General features: G+C 43.9%; 1 protein-coding gene across 1 annotated transcript in view; it reads right to left on the bottom strand.

The window, feature by feature from the left end:
- The window catches only part of polrmt (polymerase (RNA) mitochondrial (DNA directed)), a 40888-nt gene that overhangs the window by 970 nt on the left and 22402 nt on the right, over positions 1-17516 (bottom strand). The window contains exons 5-19 of the mRNA XM_028816225.2: positions 17136-17322; positions 16248-16397; positions 13442-13609; positions 13174-13344; positions 12502-12741; positions 10215-11006; positions 9985-10107; positions 7782-7904; positions 7521-7700; positions 7358-7444; positions 6432-6545; positions 1186-1238; positions 399-497; positions 226-298; positions 20-111 (exon numbers count right to left, since the gene is read on the bottom strand). Coding sequence (XP_028672058.1) covers positions 20-111; positions 226-298; positions 399-497; positions 1186-1238; positions 6432-6545; positions 7358-7444; positions 7521-7700; positions 7782-7904; positions 9985-10107; positions 10215-11006; positions 12502-12741; positions 13174-13344; positions 13442-13609; positions 16248-16397; positions 17136-17322 — 2652 coding nt within the window. The remainder of the gene's footprint in view (positions 1-19; positions 112-225; positions 299-398; positions 498-1185; positions 1239-6431; positions 6546-7357; positions 7445-7520; positions 7701-7781; positions 7905-9984; positions 10108-10214; positions 11007-12501; positions 12742-13173; positions 13345-13441; positions 13610-16247; positions 16398-17135; positions 17323-17516) is intronic.

The raw sequence follows: 17516 nt of genomic DNA, 5'->3' as shown, positions 1-17516 counted from the left end.
GTGAAGCTAGAAGTCTTACGGAACTCTCCGGCTGTATTTTTCCAACAGGAATTTAGACAAGTCCTCCAAGATCGGCTGGCTGTGAAGAGCCACAAACTGCTCTCGGCAAATCTATAAGCAGATCACACAAAGAACTGAACCATAGTGGCTGGGCTTGGAGGCATCACAGACAGTACTAGTGAGAAGAGAAATACTGTATAACAAATACAAAAAAGTGCCACCCACCCTATTCATGATGTCCACTGTCACTGCATGTGTCCAGAAGCAGTCATGTACCGAGACAAACGTCAGGCCGGCACTGATGGAGACAAAATGAAGGCAAACCTTCAGCTTCAAAGTCATCTCCTGCTCTCACCAGACCTTTCCTCCATTAAGTTGTTCGTACCATTGAAGCTTACCTGTGGCAGTGGAGGGCGGTCAGCATCATATGGGTCGAGTCTAAAGAGTGAATGAAATTTGGTGGGAATGCATTCTTCTGCTTGACCGTGTCTGGTAGCCTGCAGAGACAGTGAGGAAGAGCAGATGGGCAAATGTGATTGCTCGACTGAGTCACTTGAGCCTTGCAGGACATTAAACAAGACTAAGACTAACAGCAGCTCCACATGGCAGGGAGACCCTCAAGGGTGGTTGTCTCAGTCCCCAGCTTATTAAAGACAACAAGCCTTGTGTCAAACCCAGGAATGTCTGCTGGCTTACGAAGTCAAATCTGTGCAAGTCCTTCATCAGTACTTCTTTATATGGTGGTCCAGAGTGGGCATGCTATATGGCTTCCACAGAAAACTACTGACGCTCAGTTCACACAAGGGTTGCCAGCTTAACAGAGAGTGTGTGCCCGGCTGACGTGCCAGCTGGAATGTGTCCGATTATGCCGCTCTCCCCATAGCTCAGATGTTAGGACAGCCAATGCATTAACTCAAATTGTCAACTGGAAGTGGGGCCAAGCGCATCTCCATTTGCTCATCCATCATTACAGATGTAACACAGCTCATGGACGCTATTTGGCCCTGCATTCATAAAATAATATGGCAGAGTGCCCACCACAGAAGCAGCCCCCTGCCTGCCAGCAGATTTTAAAATAATTAGATGTAGGGGTGGAGGTTATATGTGAAGGACACAAATCAGCAGACTCCATTACAAACACATCAGCTGCTAATGGTAGCTGGCTACAGAGACAGAGACACTTACTGAGTGACATCATGGCCAACTTGCAGGTTCAGTGACTGGATGTTGCCCTTGACCTAAGAAGAAAGGAGGAGAGGAGAAATTTAATGGGAGCTTCAGCAAGAGACCACTTACAAGGGTAAAAAAAAAAAAAATTACAAACTTTGGTTAGGATGTTCTTGTCCCTGCAGTGCTGTGTGGTCTGCGTTGCTTTGCCACCTTGCGCTCCTTGCTTGGCCACCACCGTCACCCCCCACCCCGCATTTAGGCAAAACACACAGCTGACTTCCAGCTCTCGAACCTCTGGCACAATGCTGCACTGCGTCACATCCAGTCCAACCCAAGGCCTTAAATACTTAAATACCGGCACTGTGATAAATTTGACCTGAAATGTGACGTCTGATGACTCTTGATATGTTCTCAGAACTTTAAAGACTGAAGATCGGCAGGTACAGCATACACAGAATACACGTCCTCCACACAAAGGCGGGAACCTGGTATATGTTTTAATAATAGTATTATGAAATGTTTACATCTTCTAAAATGTTAACAGTGTGCATACCCCCCGCCCCCCCCCATATTTGTTTTACATCTCTGTGACATATCTCTGAGTTGTCATTGGTTTAGTGTGTTCAGCGCCTTGCCTGTTTTGCAGGTGTCTGCCAGTCTTTATCATGTCAGTAAATGTTGTTCTCCTTCTCTGCTGAGGAAGCTCTTGAATTCATTACGGTTTAATCACAGATCATAATATATTTCTGAATGTATATAACAAATACTGTAGTAGGCTTTATGACTGGTGTCATTTTTAATGGTTCCAAATGATGCACATCTGCATTGATGTGGCTGTTCACGTCTCTGCCAGCTGTTCACGTCTCAGCCATTCTAATTTTACTCATTTTGTAACATTCATTGGTATAGACAGAACTTCATTGGCAACAGCTTCTTCAATTCGGATTTTTATACGCTTGATAAACGGGTAACTTGGGCAGCCAGTGCCAGGGAACAATCTGTAAGGGGGTGGGGGGGGGGTTTGAGAAGGGCAGTGATATTTTGGAGAAATGCAACTTTTGAAACTACACCGCAAAATTCTCTTTTATAAAAAACGAAACAAAAAACATTTCACTAATTTATATGGCATCATCCTATTTTTGAATTTGAAAAAATAAAAGTAACATATGGCTGTTTGCTTAACTTAACAGACCTTAGCAGACTCTCATGGACCCGACACAGTCAGTCAAGTCACCGGCTGAGCTGGACAGTGAAGAAAATAAACCAATAAAAAGGCAAAACTTCCAGACATTTGAAACGAAGCAAAAATGAGATTAAAATCCTGCTGCAGCACTGGGGCCACACCAGCCAAGCGCTGCTCCTTCCCAGTCTCTCCACCTCTTTCAAGGTATGCTCAGCGGGAGAAACGTCAGCCACCGCGGTCCTCGCATTACAGACCCCCGTCCTGGCTGCCTCTGCCGGCGTCTCCCTGACCGCGTGGAGTCGGTGGTCCTCCCTGTCTTCCTTCTCGCACTCGGAAGTCGTCCCTCGTTTTCCCCAATCGTAGCCCCTCTTAACTTAGTGGGCACAATCCTGTCCCACACACGCTGATCACTCGCTCCATCTGGGACCCCTGGCCGCACTGACCTTTCTCTTTCTCATCTGGCGGGCTTGGCAACTCTTTCCCCTAATGCTGCTCTCTCTCTGCCTCTTCCTTTCTTTTACCGTTCCCCCCCCCCCCCATTCTGCCTCACGGTTCTCCTATTTATCCTGAGGACGAGGCTCAGGTGTTGTGATTAGCAGTTCCCGGCTTCCATTATGGATGCGGACGACTCCTCCCTATGCACATAAGCGAGGAAACGCCCGCCTCACGTAGCGTTCGTGAACTGCTCCGGCCCCACTGCCACATCCCCTCTTATAAGCCACGAGTACGCCGTTTATTTATTTACAACCTGGGCTTTTATTCCGAGCAGTGGGCCCGCTACATCAACACTCATATTTTGAAATGTTCTCGCAAAACAAACAAGCGTTACATGGAGCAGCTACAACTATTGTAATTAGGAAGCTCAATTAATTTCCTAATCAAAAAATACAAATGCAAATGAAAATAAAATGGCTAGTAGCACAGCTTACCACGTAACCGATACATGAACATTGAATAAATAACACAAAAGAAAACTATGAAGGCTGCCATTTCTATACGTATTCCCACGTGAAATGGACAGAAGAGGGCTTACACTGCATGGCCGTGGTGCTTTTAGTGTAGTGTTAGGTATCGGACCGCTGACAGATCATCTGGGTGCAAGACAAGCAGGTGAAGGAGAGTTCGGGGATGCGTTAAGCGCCCGCTGCTGCTCTCTCCTCCCTCCTGACAGTCGTCTGCTTGGCGTCAGAACAGACAGACACTTCAGGAAGCTTCACTCAGTGGAGACGCAGTTTGAAAAAGCCCACCTGTACCCAGATGTGTAACACGTTTTATCTTTAGAGCCAAACAATTTCCAAAAAGCAATGCTAACTCTACTTGTTCTGAACTCGCCGCCTTCTTGTGATCCTCACTTCATTTTTACTTCCTCACACACGGATGTGCTCCTGAATTATTGTGCAAGACATCAATGCCTGGGAAATCAGATTGTTTGTGTAAAAAGACAGTGAGGATACAGAGAGCTGGCAGAAGATCAGAACACCTCCTGGCCCACAGAGGGCAGCGCATTGTCCTAAGTACTCCTTATAAAGGAGCAGACTAGATGGAGTGGTGGAAGGCTTGTCTTTACCTTTCAGCTCATTGGGTGGACTAGGGTTTCCTTTTAGGTGAAGAAGCCATCCTTTAAAATGCAGAGGAGCAGGAGCTCCAGCAACCACTACATGGACATGCAGCTACCCACTAGAGAGACGTCATTCACTCTACAGCAAGAGGAGAGTTGGGAGTGAAGTCAACCTCCCATAAAGGAGACAGAATTAGAAGGTAAGACAAGAGTGTGCGTTGGGGGGGTCACGGTAGTAGGAGCCTCACAACGAGGAGACTGGGGTTCACAACCTGGTTGCTCCCAGGGAGGAGTTTGCATGTTCTCCCCATGCCCAGGTGGATGTCCTCCCATCATGCAGTTACATGAAGGTTAGGTGAACGTGGGGGTGTGTGTGTGTACCCTGCTATGGACTGGCGCCCCATCCACGAAATCACTCCTGCCTTGCGCCTGATGCTTGCTGGGACAGGCTCCTGTCTCCCCAAGACGCTGCTCATGATAAGCAGGTCTGACAATGGATGAATGAGAAGAGTGTGACTTTGGGGGCTTTGAGAGGTGGGCAGGAGGGTGAGCCATCTCACAGGGTTTCAAGACCTGTATGTGATGATCACAACCACAGCAGGGTGGTGCTTTTCTCATTTACCCGTCCCTCACGTGACTTCTCTCTAGTAAATGCATCATTTTATATACCTTTAGCCACCTTGGCATTTGTTGTGAATGAGAATCCACTTCTATTAAAGTTGCATTAAACACAGAGATATAATGGATGATTTATAAATGGATATGAAAGTGATGATAAAAGCTGTAAACATCCCATAAAATGAAATAAACTGGGCACATGGGCTGCTGGTCACATTACGATTGTACCAATGGACAAAAGCCTTGGCGATCAGCAGTTGATGACTTGCCTCGCTGATGGATGTTACTTTTGCTGACCTCATTTACACTGGACAGGCCCTCAACACACACTGCAGTCGCACTAAACACTGAGATACAAATCCAATTCAAATTAGCAATCTGACAATGTCCTGCATTGTGGGGTTCAACATGGCAGGTGCACCACAGCTCTGAATGCTTAAGGCATTTTAGTCTGTTAATGGAGGCCCACAGAAAAAGCCGTATGTGACATACTACTAAGAGAAGAGAGGCAGATGATGTACTGTAATGCTGTAACTGTTCAAGCTTTAGTCGACTTTTTTCCATATTTGTGAAAGACTGCAGCTTCCGCAGAAAAGAAGAGATACGCAATTTTGAAAATGTGGACGTGTCGAAAAGAATGGCACCGCATCGCTGTGGTATCTGGGCTCTGGTTTTGGCCTCAACACCTTATCCAATCTTTTTTAGACTAAACGAGCCATCAGTAAGCGAGTGCACTCTGAGCTCGGCAGGAGACGTACACCAGTCCACCAGTAGGGAAGGGATGCTCTTAAATTGTGGGTGGCTTTGAAAATAAGAGGGGCTTCCTGAGTGTGACCGGCCGCACAATCAATGTGTCACAAATCCCCACCACAGCCCCAAAATAAGTTGACACAAATTCTAACACCCAAAAGGGACACTTCTAAATTCCAGTCCAGGCTATAACTGGTTGGTCATCACCGGTATTGGGAAGTTTGATTTTGGGATGAGCTGAAAGCCGAAGGCGGACATTTGTGGCAAAAAAAAAAAAAAACAAAAAAAAACACACATCCAAAGCAAACCAGTTATTAACACTGACTCACAGAACTGTAACTGGGAAGGCTGTTGCATGTTGTGCCCATGTCACGCTGCCCTTCTTATATTGTGTGGTAAATCCAGAAGCTCCAATAACTAATATCTGGTGAGAGGAGCCTTTAGTGCTTGTAAAGGCAAGTCTGCGAGATGGCGTTCGCACAACCATCTTCCTACTTAGTTGACAAATGACTGTAGCTAAATCTTCCTGCTCACCATTCTCACTTGCTTGAAGCCAAAGAATTGCCAAATTGGTAAAGTCGACTTGTTCTTAGCCACTACTTTGTCCAGCTGTGCTTTGGTATATTAAATGGCCAACTACTGGACTGTCTCACAGTGTGTGGCTATTAGCAATGAGGACACCCAGTGGCTAAAATTAAAATGACACAAACTGCAAAAAGCAATGGTGGCTTACTCACTTAAGAATGTTGATGCCACACCTTGGTGATGTGATCATTAAATCAGCGACGTACAAGACATCAAGCTGATCGACATGAGAACTTTACACACTGCCCAACGCTAGTTCACAATAAACAGATGAAACCAGTAGAGCCACCCAGTGACCAGCAGTGTGTTTTTCTACTCTTCCTTTTTCGTTCTGCAGATACATTTCAGGACCATTAAGTGTTTGATAAACAGCTCCCTACAGGCCGCTCTGTATCTGGCAGCAAGCGGCTGGTGAAAGAAAAGATGGCACACTCTCATTAAGGTCAGAACAAACCCCAAGAGCAGCTCTAGCACACGGCTCGACACACACTTTACAAGATGAATACGAGACCTGATTAAAGAAGGGTGCCCATTAATCAGGAGGAGAAGTAGAACAGCTTTACTTACCACCAAGCTCTTCGTACGATGGTACGGCTGCACTATCGGTAAACCCAGGGGTGTCACCCACTGCACTGTGCTGCCCAACTTGGCAATCAAGCGGGCACTCTCTGTCAGCCAGTCCTGTGAGGAGAGTGAAGGGTCTTTGTCAGCCAAAGCACACAGAAAACATCAGAGGCCTATTGGACGATAGGTAAAACGCTGGCAGCAGATGGCCGCCTACTGCCAAGTCTCTCAACTGTTCACTTTCCATGCTTGCTTATGGGCAGATCTGCTCTGATCATGGAAGGTCCCGTTTACTCTGCTGTTGGCTTTAAGCTGCCTTAAATGTTAAGCAGGCTCAGCTCTTTGCTACACTTTACACATGCATACCATTGTTCAGATCCCACCCAACTGTCCGAGTGAGTCAACAGGCAGAAACCTTAAATAGACCTGCATCAGAACAGCAAGGGTTACAGGACACAAGGGCTGGCAGGCAGAACAAAAAAGAAAAGAAGGGACCCCCTAAACTGCACCCGAGGCCAAATCATGGATCAAACTGGAACAGGCACATGGTAGGGAGGGGGCCAATAGCATGTAAAATTGATATTTGTGATTTTTACAAAAACCGTGCTGGCAGACGAACTCATTTGTCAAGCTGCCACACTCCCTGTGTCCCACAACTTTGTTACCCACAAGTACATCTGTGTACATCACTGTGATTAATTGCATTGTTACCTCTAATTTCCACTCTGGGATTTGCTGGGGTGCTGCATTTCTGGTGGACTGACCCACTTAAAAAGACTGTGCAGCTAAAATGAGTAAAATAAATGAAAGCCACTGCCATGCCATTTAGGTGGCACCCAAGAAAGCTCAGTGTAATAATTTATGTAATAAGAAAAACTAGGTTGTGGAATAAGGAAGTGAATGCTGACCCCCTAACCCCAAGAACTTACCTGGATTTCTCTGGTCCCTGTGAACATCTCTTTCAGGCTGTTAAACACCTGATGTACCAAGTAGTGTGAGGCATCCCATACATACTCCTGCCAACAAGAACATTCCTGGTTACTACGGAGGAGGACTGAGATGAAGGCTATACTTGCATGGACAGCTGTTTACCTTGGGGAACTCATCAATCTCTTTTAGCCTTTTCTCAATCTGCAGGCGGCCCCCATACCGAGTGACACCATAGACCACCGTCATGACTGTCTGCTTTACCACCTTCCTGCTAATAAAGCCTTCCAGCACCTGGGCAATCTTTACACCATTCATGGCATCGAGTCTGCGAAACTCCTCGACCTGTCAGAGACAGCACTGTCAAGCGCTCACTGGCGATAGCATATGGCAGCCAAAAACCTCTTTAGGTAGAAATCTGCTCACCTGCTGTGCAACACCGCTGTACACATCCTGCGGCACATCACAGGGCATCAAGTTCACAGATGTGGCACCAATAATGTCACGTCCCAGAGCAGCATAGTGCTGGAGTCCATTGCAAGAACCATCCTGAGGAAGCGTTTGACAGGGCACAGGGGAGAAATTGGTGAAGTAAAAGTTAGTGGAAGGAGAGGAAAAAAAAAAGAAGAGTGTCAGGACAAACTAGGGTGTGAAAGGGCTGCAGAACGAAGATGTCTCAAATAAAATCGCGAACATCACCGAGACTGCGGCATTCCCTATTAGGAACAAACTGTGCAACACGCCACTCGTCACATGCTAACAGATTCAAAGCAGTAAAAACTCGGCAGAGAGGTTACAGGAAGCAGAGACTACTCAAAATATTACAGGCCACAAGTGTGCTCCACCTCCCTGCAGGGACAACAAGGACTTGCTCACCTAACTTAACAGCTGTTTTGGAAGGTTTGATGCAACCAGTGACACGCCTGCAAAGAAATTCAACCCTCTTCAAGATAATCAGGTACTACATCTCAAAACAGACGACATTCAGAGGATCTTGCACAGAGTCAAGCTACAAAGGTCTGTGGTGCCAGTAAACATGCCAGGTCACATGCTGACCAACTACCATGTGTAATCACCAACATACAGTATGTAACATCCCTCTAGACCAGGATGTAGTTGGATCGTGTTTTCACTACCTCTGTTGTGCTATTGTCTGTATGCCTATCGCCCCCATAGCACTCACTCCTATTATGACAAAAAGATTTGAAGGACTGGTCAGAGCCCACATAACCAAACTCCCCCCAAGTTCTCTTACCTTCTTTATCACTGCACCAATGACACCATAGCCACTACATTTCACCTAAGCTTGGCACATCTGGAAGGTAAAGAGACTTGTGTACGAAAGCTATTCTTAGACTTAGCATTCAATACAATTATTCCTCAGGACCTGGTAGACTAACCTGCTCTCCTGTGCCTGGAAACCCACTTCTGCAAATGGATATTGGACTTCCTGACCCCAGTCAGTCCCAGTTTGAAACAATACATCAAATACCACCCTTCTGTGCACTGGTGTCACCCAAGTCTTTGTCTTGAGTCCACTACTCTTTACCCTAATGACCCATGACTGTTGTGGTTTGTTCACTTCCTAGCACATCATTAAGTCTGCTCATGACACGACAGAAAAGGCCTCATCAGCAGTGTGGATGAGATGACTTATAGAGAAGTAGTCAAACTACTCATGGACTGGTGTAAGAACAAGAACCTGATCCTGAAGGCCGAAAAACAAAGGAAATGACAATCGACTTCAGAAAGAATCAAGCCACCCACCTTTCCCTCTCTATTAACAGCTCCACTATGGAATCAGCCACAAGCACAAAGTTCCTGGAAGTGGAGATAACAAATGATCTCTCCAGGACACAACACACCTCTTTCCCTAGGAGGGAAGCAACTGCAATTCAGGTGGCACATAAGGAGAGCTGTCCTCTGTCACAACACCCTCATCACTTTCTACAAAGGTAGCAGATAGTGACAGTGCATTGACCACCTGCATCTCTGTCTGGTGTTAGGACTGTAATACCTCAGACCTGACATCCCTACAGTGTGCGAGAGCGGCAGAGAACATCAATAGAACATCTTACTATCCCAATGAGGAAAAAAACGGGGTCGTCAACATTATCAGAGATCACTCACTCCACAAAAACGGTCTGTTTGTCCTACAGCCCTCTGACAAGCTGTACTGAAGTATATGGTGCAGAACCACCGGATTTGATAAAAAGGTTTATCCCAGAAGCCTTCAGACTCTTACATAATGATCTGACTGTTAATACTCTAAGTCTGTTAATAGAGTAATTTTATAGAACACATCGCTGTGCAGTAGTAACTTCTGTTATCGTGTTCATGTTAGGTGGCGAGTTGCGTTATTGTGTGGGGTGTAAAGGGTATAGTTATGTGCCGTATGTATGTTGGGGATTCTCTGTTTATTGTCCTTATTATTCTTGTTTATTTTTGTTACATTATTCTCATAAATAATCAGGCTGGGTGATGCCATTTCATTCTGCTGTGCATGGTTTCCAATCCAAACTAACGTTAACCTTGATCTAAGCAGATGAAAGGTAACTTCTGCCAGGTGGCTCTACCATGGCTACAACCCACCCCACCTCTGTCACGTCTGTAGGAGGCATTTCATTACCTGATGCACTGGGAAGTGGGAGATGTACTTTCTGTGATCAGGTGAGCGGATGGCACTGGCAATTTCCATGCAACATGCCAGTACTTGCCAGGGTTCATCTGCAGCCATCCACCATTTCTTACCCTAAGTGTTAAAAAAAGAAAAAAAAAAAAAAAGAATGAAAATGATATTAAGTAGAGGGGTACAGGAATTTGCATCATACTGAAAAATCACTAATCAGCTTTGCTTACATCTAGAGGGTTGTCTGCTGAATCCAAAATGTCTTCCAGAATCTCATTGGCATATGCCAGCCTCTCTGGCAGAGAGTTTCGCTTCTTTAAGCCTGTGAGGTTGACCAGGTGAATTTTTAGCCAGTTCAAGCCATGCTCTCCCAGTGGCCTTCCTTCAGCAAAGAGCAAGATAGCCCGAGTAAGGTCACTTCCCAAATGATTAAAATATGGTGGGCAAGGATAGGTGCGCCCCCTGAAGTCCATGTTGTGAGGAAACCAGAAGATCTCATCCCGCATACAATTGGCAATGGACAGTTTATATAGGGCATCCATCCGTAGACTCTGCATTTCAGCCATTTTCTTTTTATACTTGGAGAGCTCTCGCTTGAAGGCAGCCTTCTCCAACTGGGAGCAGGCCCCGTCCCTTAGCTGAAATTGGGGCATTTCAGACGCTTCCGAGATTGGTGGAGGAATATTCAGACTATCATTCCCTTTGTCATTGAAGATTGAGATGATAATGTCTAGCACAGGTTGATTGATCTTCCAGGCACAGTTGCCTAGCTGATTTAGAGAGTCCAGAACTGGTTGGAGATCTTCACTCGGACATTTCTCCAGTAAGAGTTGGTGCTGTACAGCTCCCTCCAAGCACCGCATCAGCTTACTAGGGACCAGGACATAGGCACCAAACTTTGACGAAGTCCATGGTACTGGTGGACACAACATTGGCATCACATGCGAGTCAAAGGTCAATGTAGTTTCCATGGCCCTTTGTAAAATATCTGTAAAGATGGGATGGGGCTTAATGAATCCAACCTAACAAGAAAACAAAACAAAAACAGCATAGTCAGTAATCCTTTTCTTTAACTGCTTATCTCCTTTGGGAACACAAGGAACAAAATGGATGACTGGAGAAAAACCGTGAGCACTTAAACGATGCTAGAGGCAAAAATTTAGCAAAGGGCCTTGAACTCCTCATGATGCAATGGGTGAGAAAACCAGACTAGCAGTTCCAATTCTTTCAGATGTCGATTTACTACAATTTAACAACTGGAGAACAATCTACCATGCTTTATCTTCTTAATTTTTTCCTGGAGAAAAAAAAATCTAAGTATAATACATCTGTACTCGGGTATGGCGAGTTCAACTGCAATCTCTGACCTTTCTCTTTTTTCCATTCCGTCACCTACTTAAAGACATGAAACAGACAGACAAGCCTTCCTTCAGTTTCTGAGGACCGAAACACCCACGTTCTGTAATCCTTCTCACTGCACTCCTATGGTCTGTACTTCTACATTAACATTCATTGGTTGTCAACTCTCAAGCACAAAGAGTGTGCCTGTACAATAAAACAAATCAAACCGCTGGAGTGAGTTGCTGGGCATTTCACATTAGGTGACTGGCGGTCAGAGGAGTGCACTGCCAACTGCCTCCAACTCTCCAAGATTATGTAAATCAAAGATACAAACTACTGGAAGAGCCATCTGCTCACTACAGTACACCCGACACTTCTCTTACAGTAATGTCACCGGAGCATGTTCGATTTGAGCATCATGCACTTTTATCTCCTATATTTTGCAAAACTTGGGCTTCATGCAGCTTCACCTACAGGAGTTTATTCCTGCAGCTTTATCCTATGTAGTCTAATTGTGCCGCATCTAAATATGCTGCAGCTTTACCTCCTGGAGTCTCATCATGCAGATTCACCTCTTGGAGTCCTTCCTGTCAGATGTCTGTATCCTGAAGCTTTAATCACGGTTGTCTGGTCATGCTAAATCTCTGTACCGTGCAGCTTCACTTCACAATATACCATATGATCTAGAAGCCTTTCCAGGTCAGGCCCAAGCAACCTGCCGCTTTACCTCCAAATATCTTGTCTCACTAGATCGGAGTTGAATTCTTGGAGATCTCGCCATACTGCAGCTTTACCTCCTGCAGTTTGATTCTGTCAAATCTCAGCATATTACAGCTTTCCCTCCTGGATTCTGATCTTACAGCTGCACTCTGTGTATTCTGATCCTGTAAGAGCGCAGCATCCCATAGTTTCACTGACAGAAGTGATATGATCAGCAGCACGATGGAGCTTTGCTACTCAGTGTCCAATTTCAATAAATGTCAATTTAAAGCATTTTGAAATCCTTACCGTCTGATCTCATCAGACCCACAGACGGCACCCGATCCTACCAGTAACCACCTCCCTATACTTTAACTTCTTGTTGTTCAATTGTACCGCATATCAGTATTACGTAGTTTCATCCCTTGAAGTCCAGTAAAAAGCAAGAGCACAACCTGTGAAAAGCTAAAACAGTACCTGCCGGTTGCTGCGGAAGGTGTACATGTGATACAGCACAGAAATAAGTTTCTCCTCCTGTTCAGGATTGAGGATGTTAGTTTGAAGCTTGAGTTCTTGAACCATCAAGTCAACCAGTTGCATCCCAAGCTGGATCACAAGGTTATCTGGCCAGGGCATGTCTTCACTTAATGCTGAAAGGCCACATCTCTGTTCTGCCTCAAGCAGCAACCACTTTTCTCTTGGAAGGAGCAATGCAGGCTATTAAAAGAAAGAAAAAAAATGACCAGTCAGTATCAGACCAATTTCCTGCAAATGGTGAAGGACAAATGTTGTGCCAACAGTGCAGGTCACAACTTAATATTTACAACACAGTACTGTTTATTAAAGAGACAAGAAAGATACTTTAGGCAGGGGACCACAACTCCTTCAATATGCACAGGAGGCATAAGGGATCTATCACACTGGGATGACTGCACAAAGCTACTTACTCACAGACCTGAAAAGCTGTTTAAAGTCACAGAACTGGGGGTCTTTGAAAATGTGCAAGACAGGACAAACATTCAGAAATACAACTGGATAAAGCAATTTCTCCTAAGAAAAAGCTTCTGACTCCAAGTTCCTTCTAAATCAGCATTTTCACAACCTGTCTAACTCGGCTGGCAGAGATGCATCTGGAATGTAACTCCTTACTTTAGTGTCCTTGGCCAAGAGTTTGGCATATCTGGTGTAGATGTCACCCATCTTCTCTCTCATTCCAATCTTCACTTTCTTTTGAATAGAATACTTGTTGTAAATTTTTGATCCTAACTCCTTTGCTACAATAACCAAGGACTCTCCAATGGGCGGGAGGCTGGCAATACACTGCAAAAAAACCAAAAACTGGGTCATCTCGGAAATTCTGCAGCTCTCTGTCAGAATGTCACCTGCACATAACTGAACAGAAGAATAGGAGAGCTACCTGCAGCATGGCATCCACATATTCGTCATCCTCCAATAGGCACAGGTATGGGTACAAGTTCATTCTCCATATTTTATCTCTACTGCTGGCAAGCTGGGACTTGCGTTCACGTAATGCTTCGAGAAGGCACTTGCGCCAGTGTGCACGCAGATCCTGCAGTATCCCTCGCTGAAGAAAAAGAAAAATAAAGAAATGCAATGCAAGTTGAATGCACAAATGTTTTTGCTTAAAAGGCTTTTTGTTAGAAAAATCAGAACTTAATTTATCCACAGTACTTAGATTAAGTTTGGAAACGCTCCCCAAAACCCTGAAAAGAAACAGGCCAAAGCACTGGGACTGTTAACCTGTCCTTGTGAACCAACGGTCTTGGTCTCCTGCTTCTTGAAATATTTAATGTCCGATAGAAAGCCCACATTACGGCATAAAGGTAGACTATGGGTGCATTCCAAAAGCCACTTAGCGGTTTAAATTCAAATGCTGGAGGTATTTATCGGTTAGCCTCACAGGGTACAAGGAGCTCTGAAATTAATTTTTTAGCTACTCGCAGGGTACGATTAGGATATAATGAGCCACACAGCCGCAAAAGGCAGAAAGTGCAGCTGGATGTCTATAGAAGGCTCTGTGGAAAAGGAGCCACCACATGTTAAGCAGGTGCACAATCCAGCCTTCAGTCTCCTCAGCACAGCTTGCTTGTTTGCATGCGCGGATATCACACATCGTTTCTGGCAGCATGCGCCATTACCACATTCTTAAAAGCACTGGACAGAAGAGACGGCAAAAGAACTTTTTACGTAACTGTAAATTTCAAAGATTAAAGGTTTTATTTCAGTACTCGTTTACACAAAGCAAGTGTCTAAAGCACTTTACATCCTAAAAGCATGTGAAATACAAAACATACTAAAAAAAAACAAAAAAGTCAACATAAAAGTTATATAAAACAGAACAAGATTTAAAAATATGTAATAATTGAAATAAAAATGCTTAAACCAAAAATTAAATCTTTGCTTAATTAAAAAAAGCCTTAAGTCTTAACTTGAACACAATCTAAACACTACAGCTGCCTAATGTTGATCGAGGTGAAGCGCCTGAGCCGCAAAGGTGTAATCTGCATTATGGAACCACAAGAAGACGAGCACCAGCAGAGCAAAGAGCTGCGTTTGGTACACAACAGTTTATCAAAATAAATAAATATGAAGGAGATTTATCATGTAGTGCCTTGAAGGTTAAAGACAAAATTTTAAACTTAATACACTTTTCAACTGGAAGCCAAATCAAATGGAGTAAGACCTGGAGTTATGCTGAAAAGTATCTTGGTATGTGATGTTACACGTGTGCACAGCTTAAAGGCTGTTGATGGTAAATGTCCGCTGATGTACAAGGTGGTGCTGTGTACTAATGCCTCTTCTCTTCCTCCATCTGTACACTGGAACACTGACAACCTTGCCAGCTCTGACATCACTTCCGGTGCTCATAACGTGGAGCCGTCTTTTCATGCCTAGCTTGTAGTTAACTGGAGGTGTCGCCATCATAGGCAGTCTATTTTCAGACTTGCGCCTGCAGAGACGTTTCTTTTTTTGGAAGGCATTTTATTATTTTATTTATAATATACGGGGTAGCGGTGGCACCCCAAATCTTTTCCTGCCTTTGTCCTGTTTAATAGTGTCAGAAGATGTGAGGCTAAATTCTGTACCATTTTAAGATTATAATAGCTGTGCTACCCATCTAAGCCGGGTTGAAATCAAAGTAATTAAGGTAGACCTCGGTGTTAACATTTGCAGAACACCCTGCAAAGCACATGTCTCTGTTACACGGCATTTGGTGTGGGATTCGTAAAAACAGTGTTGATGTTTGTGATGCACCATCTTTTGGAATGATAGAGAAATAGCAACCAGACAGACATGGATCTTTTTGTCAGACGGCTATATAAAGCATTACAATAATCCAAACAAGAAAGGATAAAAGCATAAATCAGTATTTTAGCAGCAGCAAAACTAAGATATGGATGAATTAAGTGATATTCCTCAAGTGAAAGTAAGCAGATTTACAAGTGGCTTTTATTTCTTCATTAAATCTGAGTTCAAAGTCAAACACCATTATTATTATTATTAGACATAACACCTTTTTTTTGTCCACATATAAATGCAAAAAAATGTAAGCTCATTCAAGAGTGATTTCAGTAATCATCAGGATAAATATGGAATTGTATTAATATTTCCTAGAGGAAGTGTATTTACAAGAAATAAAATAGGGCCTAATACTGAGCCTGGAGGTGTTCCACAGCAAAAACTGCAGATTTAAAATCATTCACCGTAATATACGGACCATATAGCAAATAAGACGCAAACCATTTTAGATTGGTGCCCAATATTCCTACCAGACTGGAGCTGCTCAAAAAAACTGTTGGTTGACAACAGATGTTGTAATTCATTTGCAACACATTTTTCCAAAACTTTACAAAGGAAAGGAAGATGAGAGGTGGGACGATAATTAGCAAAATCAAAAATATCCAAAATCAGTTTAAGTAATGGCAATAAATATCAGGGACTACACCAAGTGTAATTGACAAATTAACCAAATTTCAAATTCTGCTCAGGCCTAAACACTTATGAAGTTTAGCTACACTTTAATTACTTTATGATGCTGCTTGCCGTGAAGTCTGCCATATATTTAACTAATTTTGATTGATTCCACATACCAAGGTCAGATTTTTTCTGACAAATGTAGGCAACTACCAAAATAAGAAAATAGGAATGGCACTATACATGGTTGTACAATTTTGCCAAAGCAAGCTAAAAGAATGTCTTACCATTTTAATTGTATGGGCCAGCAGAGGTTTTGATGCTTCCACAGACTCAATGGTGATCGTCCCGCTTTGTTCTTTAACCACCTGTTGTCTAAAACGGTTTCTGAGCTCCTCTAAGGTGAAATCAAGCTTGGGGTACGTCACAGAGTCTCGCTGTGCAATTAAAAAGAAAAACAACAGTGAATTTCACTCCAATCCCACAACTAGAGATTCACCCTGCAGGTTCTAAAACTCTGGAAGAATCTGCTGACCTGACAACAATAATGTGATCCACAGCCGGGTCCACAATAATGCAACTTCATGTTTTATGGGCCAAGACATTGAGAAGTGGATAGGGTGAGCCAGCAGGAGATAGCCACACAATGTCAAAACACCTTCCTAGCATCAGGGCACAAGAGCCAAAAGGACAAACAGTGTGGGCCGATTCCTTGCATTGCCTTTGCCACATTACTTTACACTGCTACAAATTTACTAATGAATGCTGCCTCTTCTTGCTACTCCACAGGGTGGGGGTTACAGACTATTTTAATCAAGTAGTGTGAGCGCGTGGAGCAACACTTACAAACCTGTGACTTAGCACATTTTAAAATAGCAAAGCAGTTGCTAGTCACAGGCTCCACTTCAAGAATGGCAGTAAGGAAGTGCCTTAGGCACAAGAAGGAGAGAGTCGGTCACCTGGTAAAAAGGCTTATCCAGCACGAGAAAGAAATGTGCCACATAAACAAAGAGCTGGCTCATTAACATACCTTAATCAATAAGACCCAAGACAGCATTATCTCAGATTTCTTCTAAAGTACACCTGTGCAGGGGAGTTTTAACTTTCTAGGCTCTGCAAATTTTCTTTAGGAGAATGAAAGGAGTTCCAATGTTCTCCATAATATTTATACACACCTTGGTGTACAAGTCCTGAACCAAAGGACAGGAAGAAATTTTAAACTCTTGAAGGGCAGGGGGCTGAAAATCTGGCACAACCATGTGAACAGCCTTTAGGACCATTTCCTGCTCACCATCCTGAAACATGCAGGACTCAAATAGCTGGTGCAGTGTGAAGTCATCTTCCTGTAACTGCTGCAGACACCTGGGGACACACAAAACAGGTCAGCATGTTGAATAGATGACAAGGATACACCAAGATGTTGGATAAATTGCCATTAGCTTTTATTTCTATATTGTGCTTTGTATGCTAGGCATTTTCACAGATCAGAAACACTACAACCCAGGATGAGAACATCACAAAGGTAATCAAGAAAGTGACAAGAACCTGAAGCACTT

Source organism: Erpetoichthys calabaricus, chromosome 12 (assembly GCF_900747795.2).
Source record: "Erpetoichthys calabaricus chromosome 12, fErpCal1.3, whole genome shotgun sequence".
Classification (NCBI taxonomy): domain Eukaryota; kingdom Metazoa; phylum Chordata; class Cladistia; order Polypteriformes; family Polypteridae; genus Erpetoichthys; species Erpetoichthys calabaricus.
The sequence above is the reverse complement of the archived record's forward strand: the minus strand, read 5'-3'. Positions and strand labels throughout refer to the sequence as shown.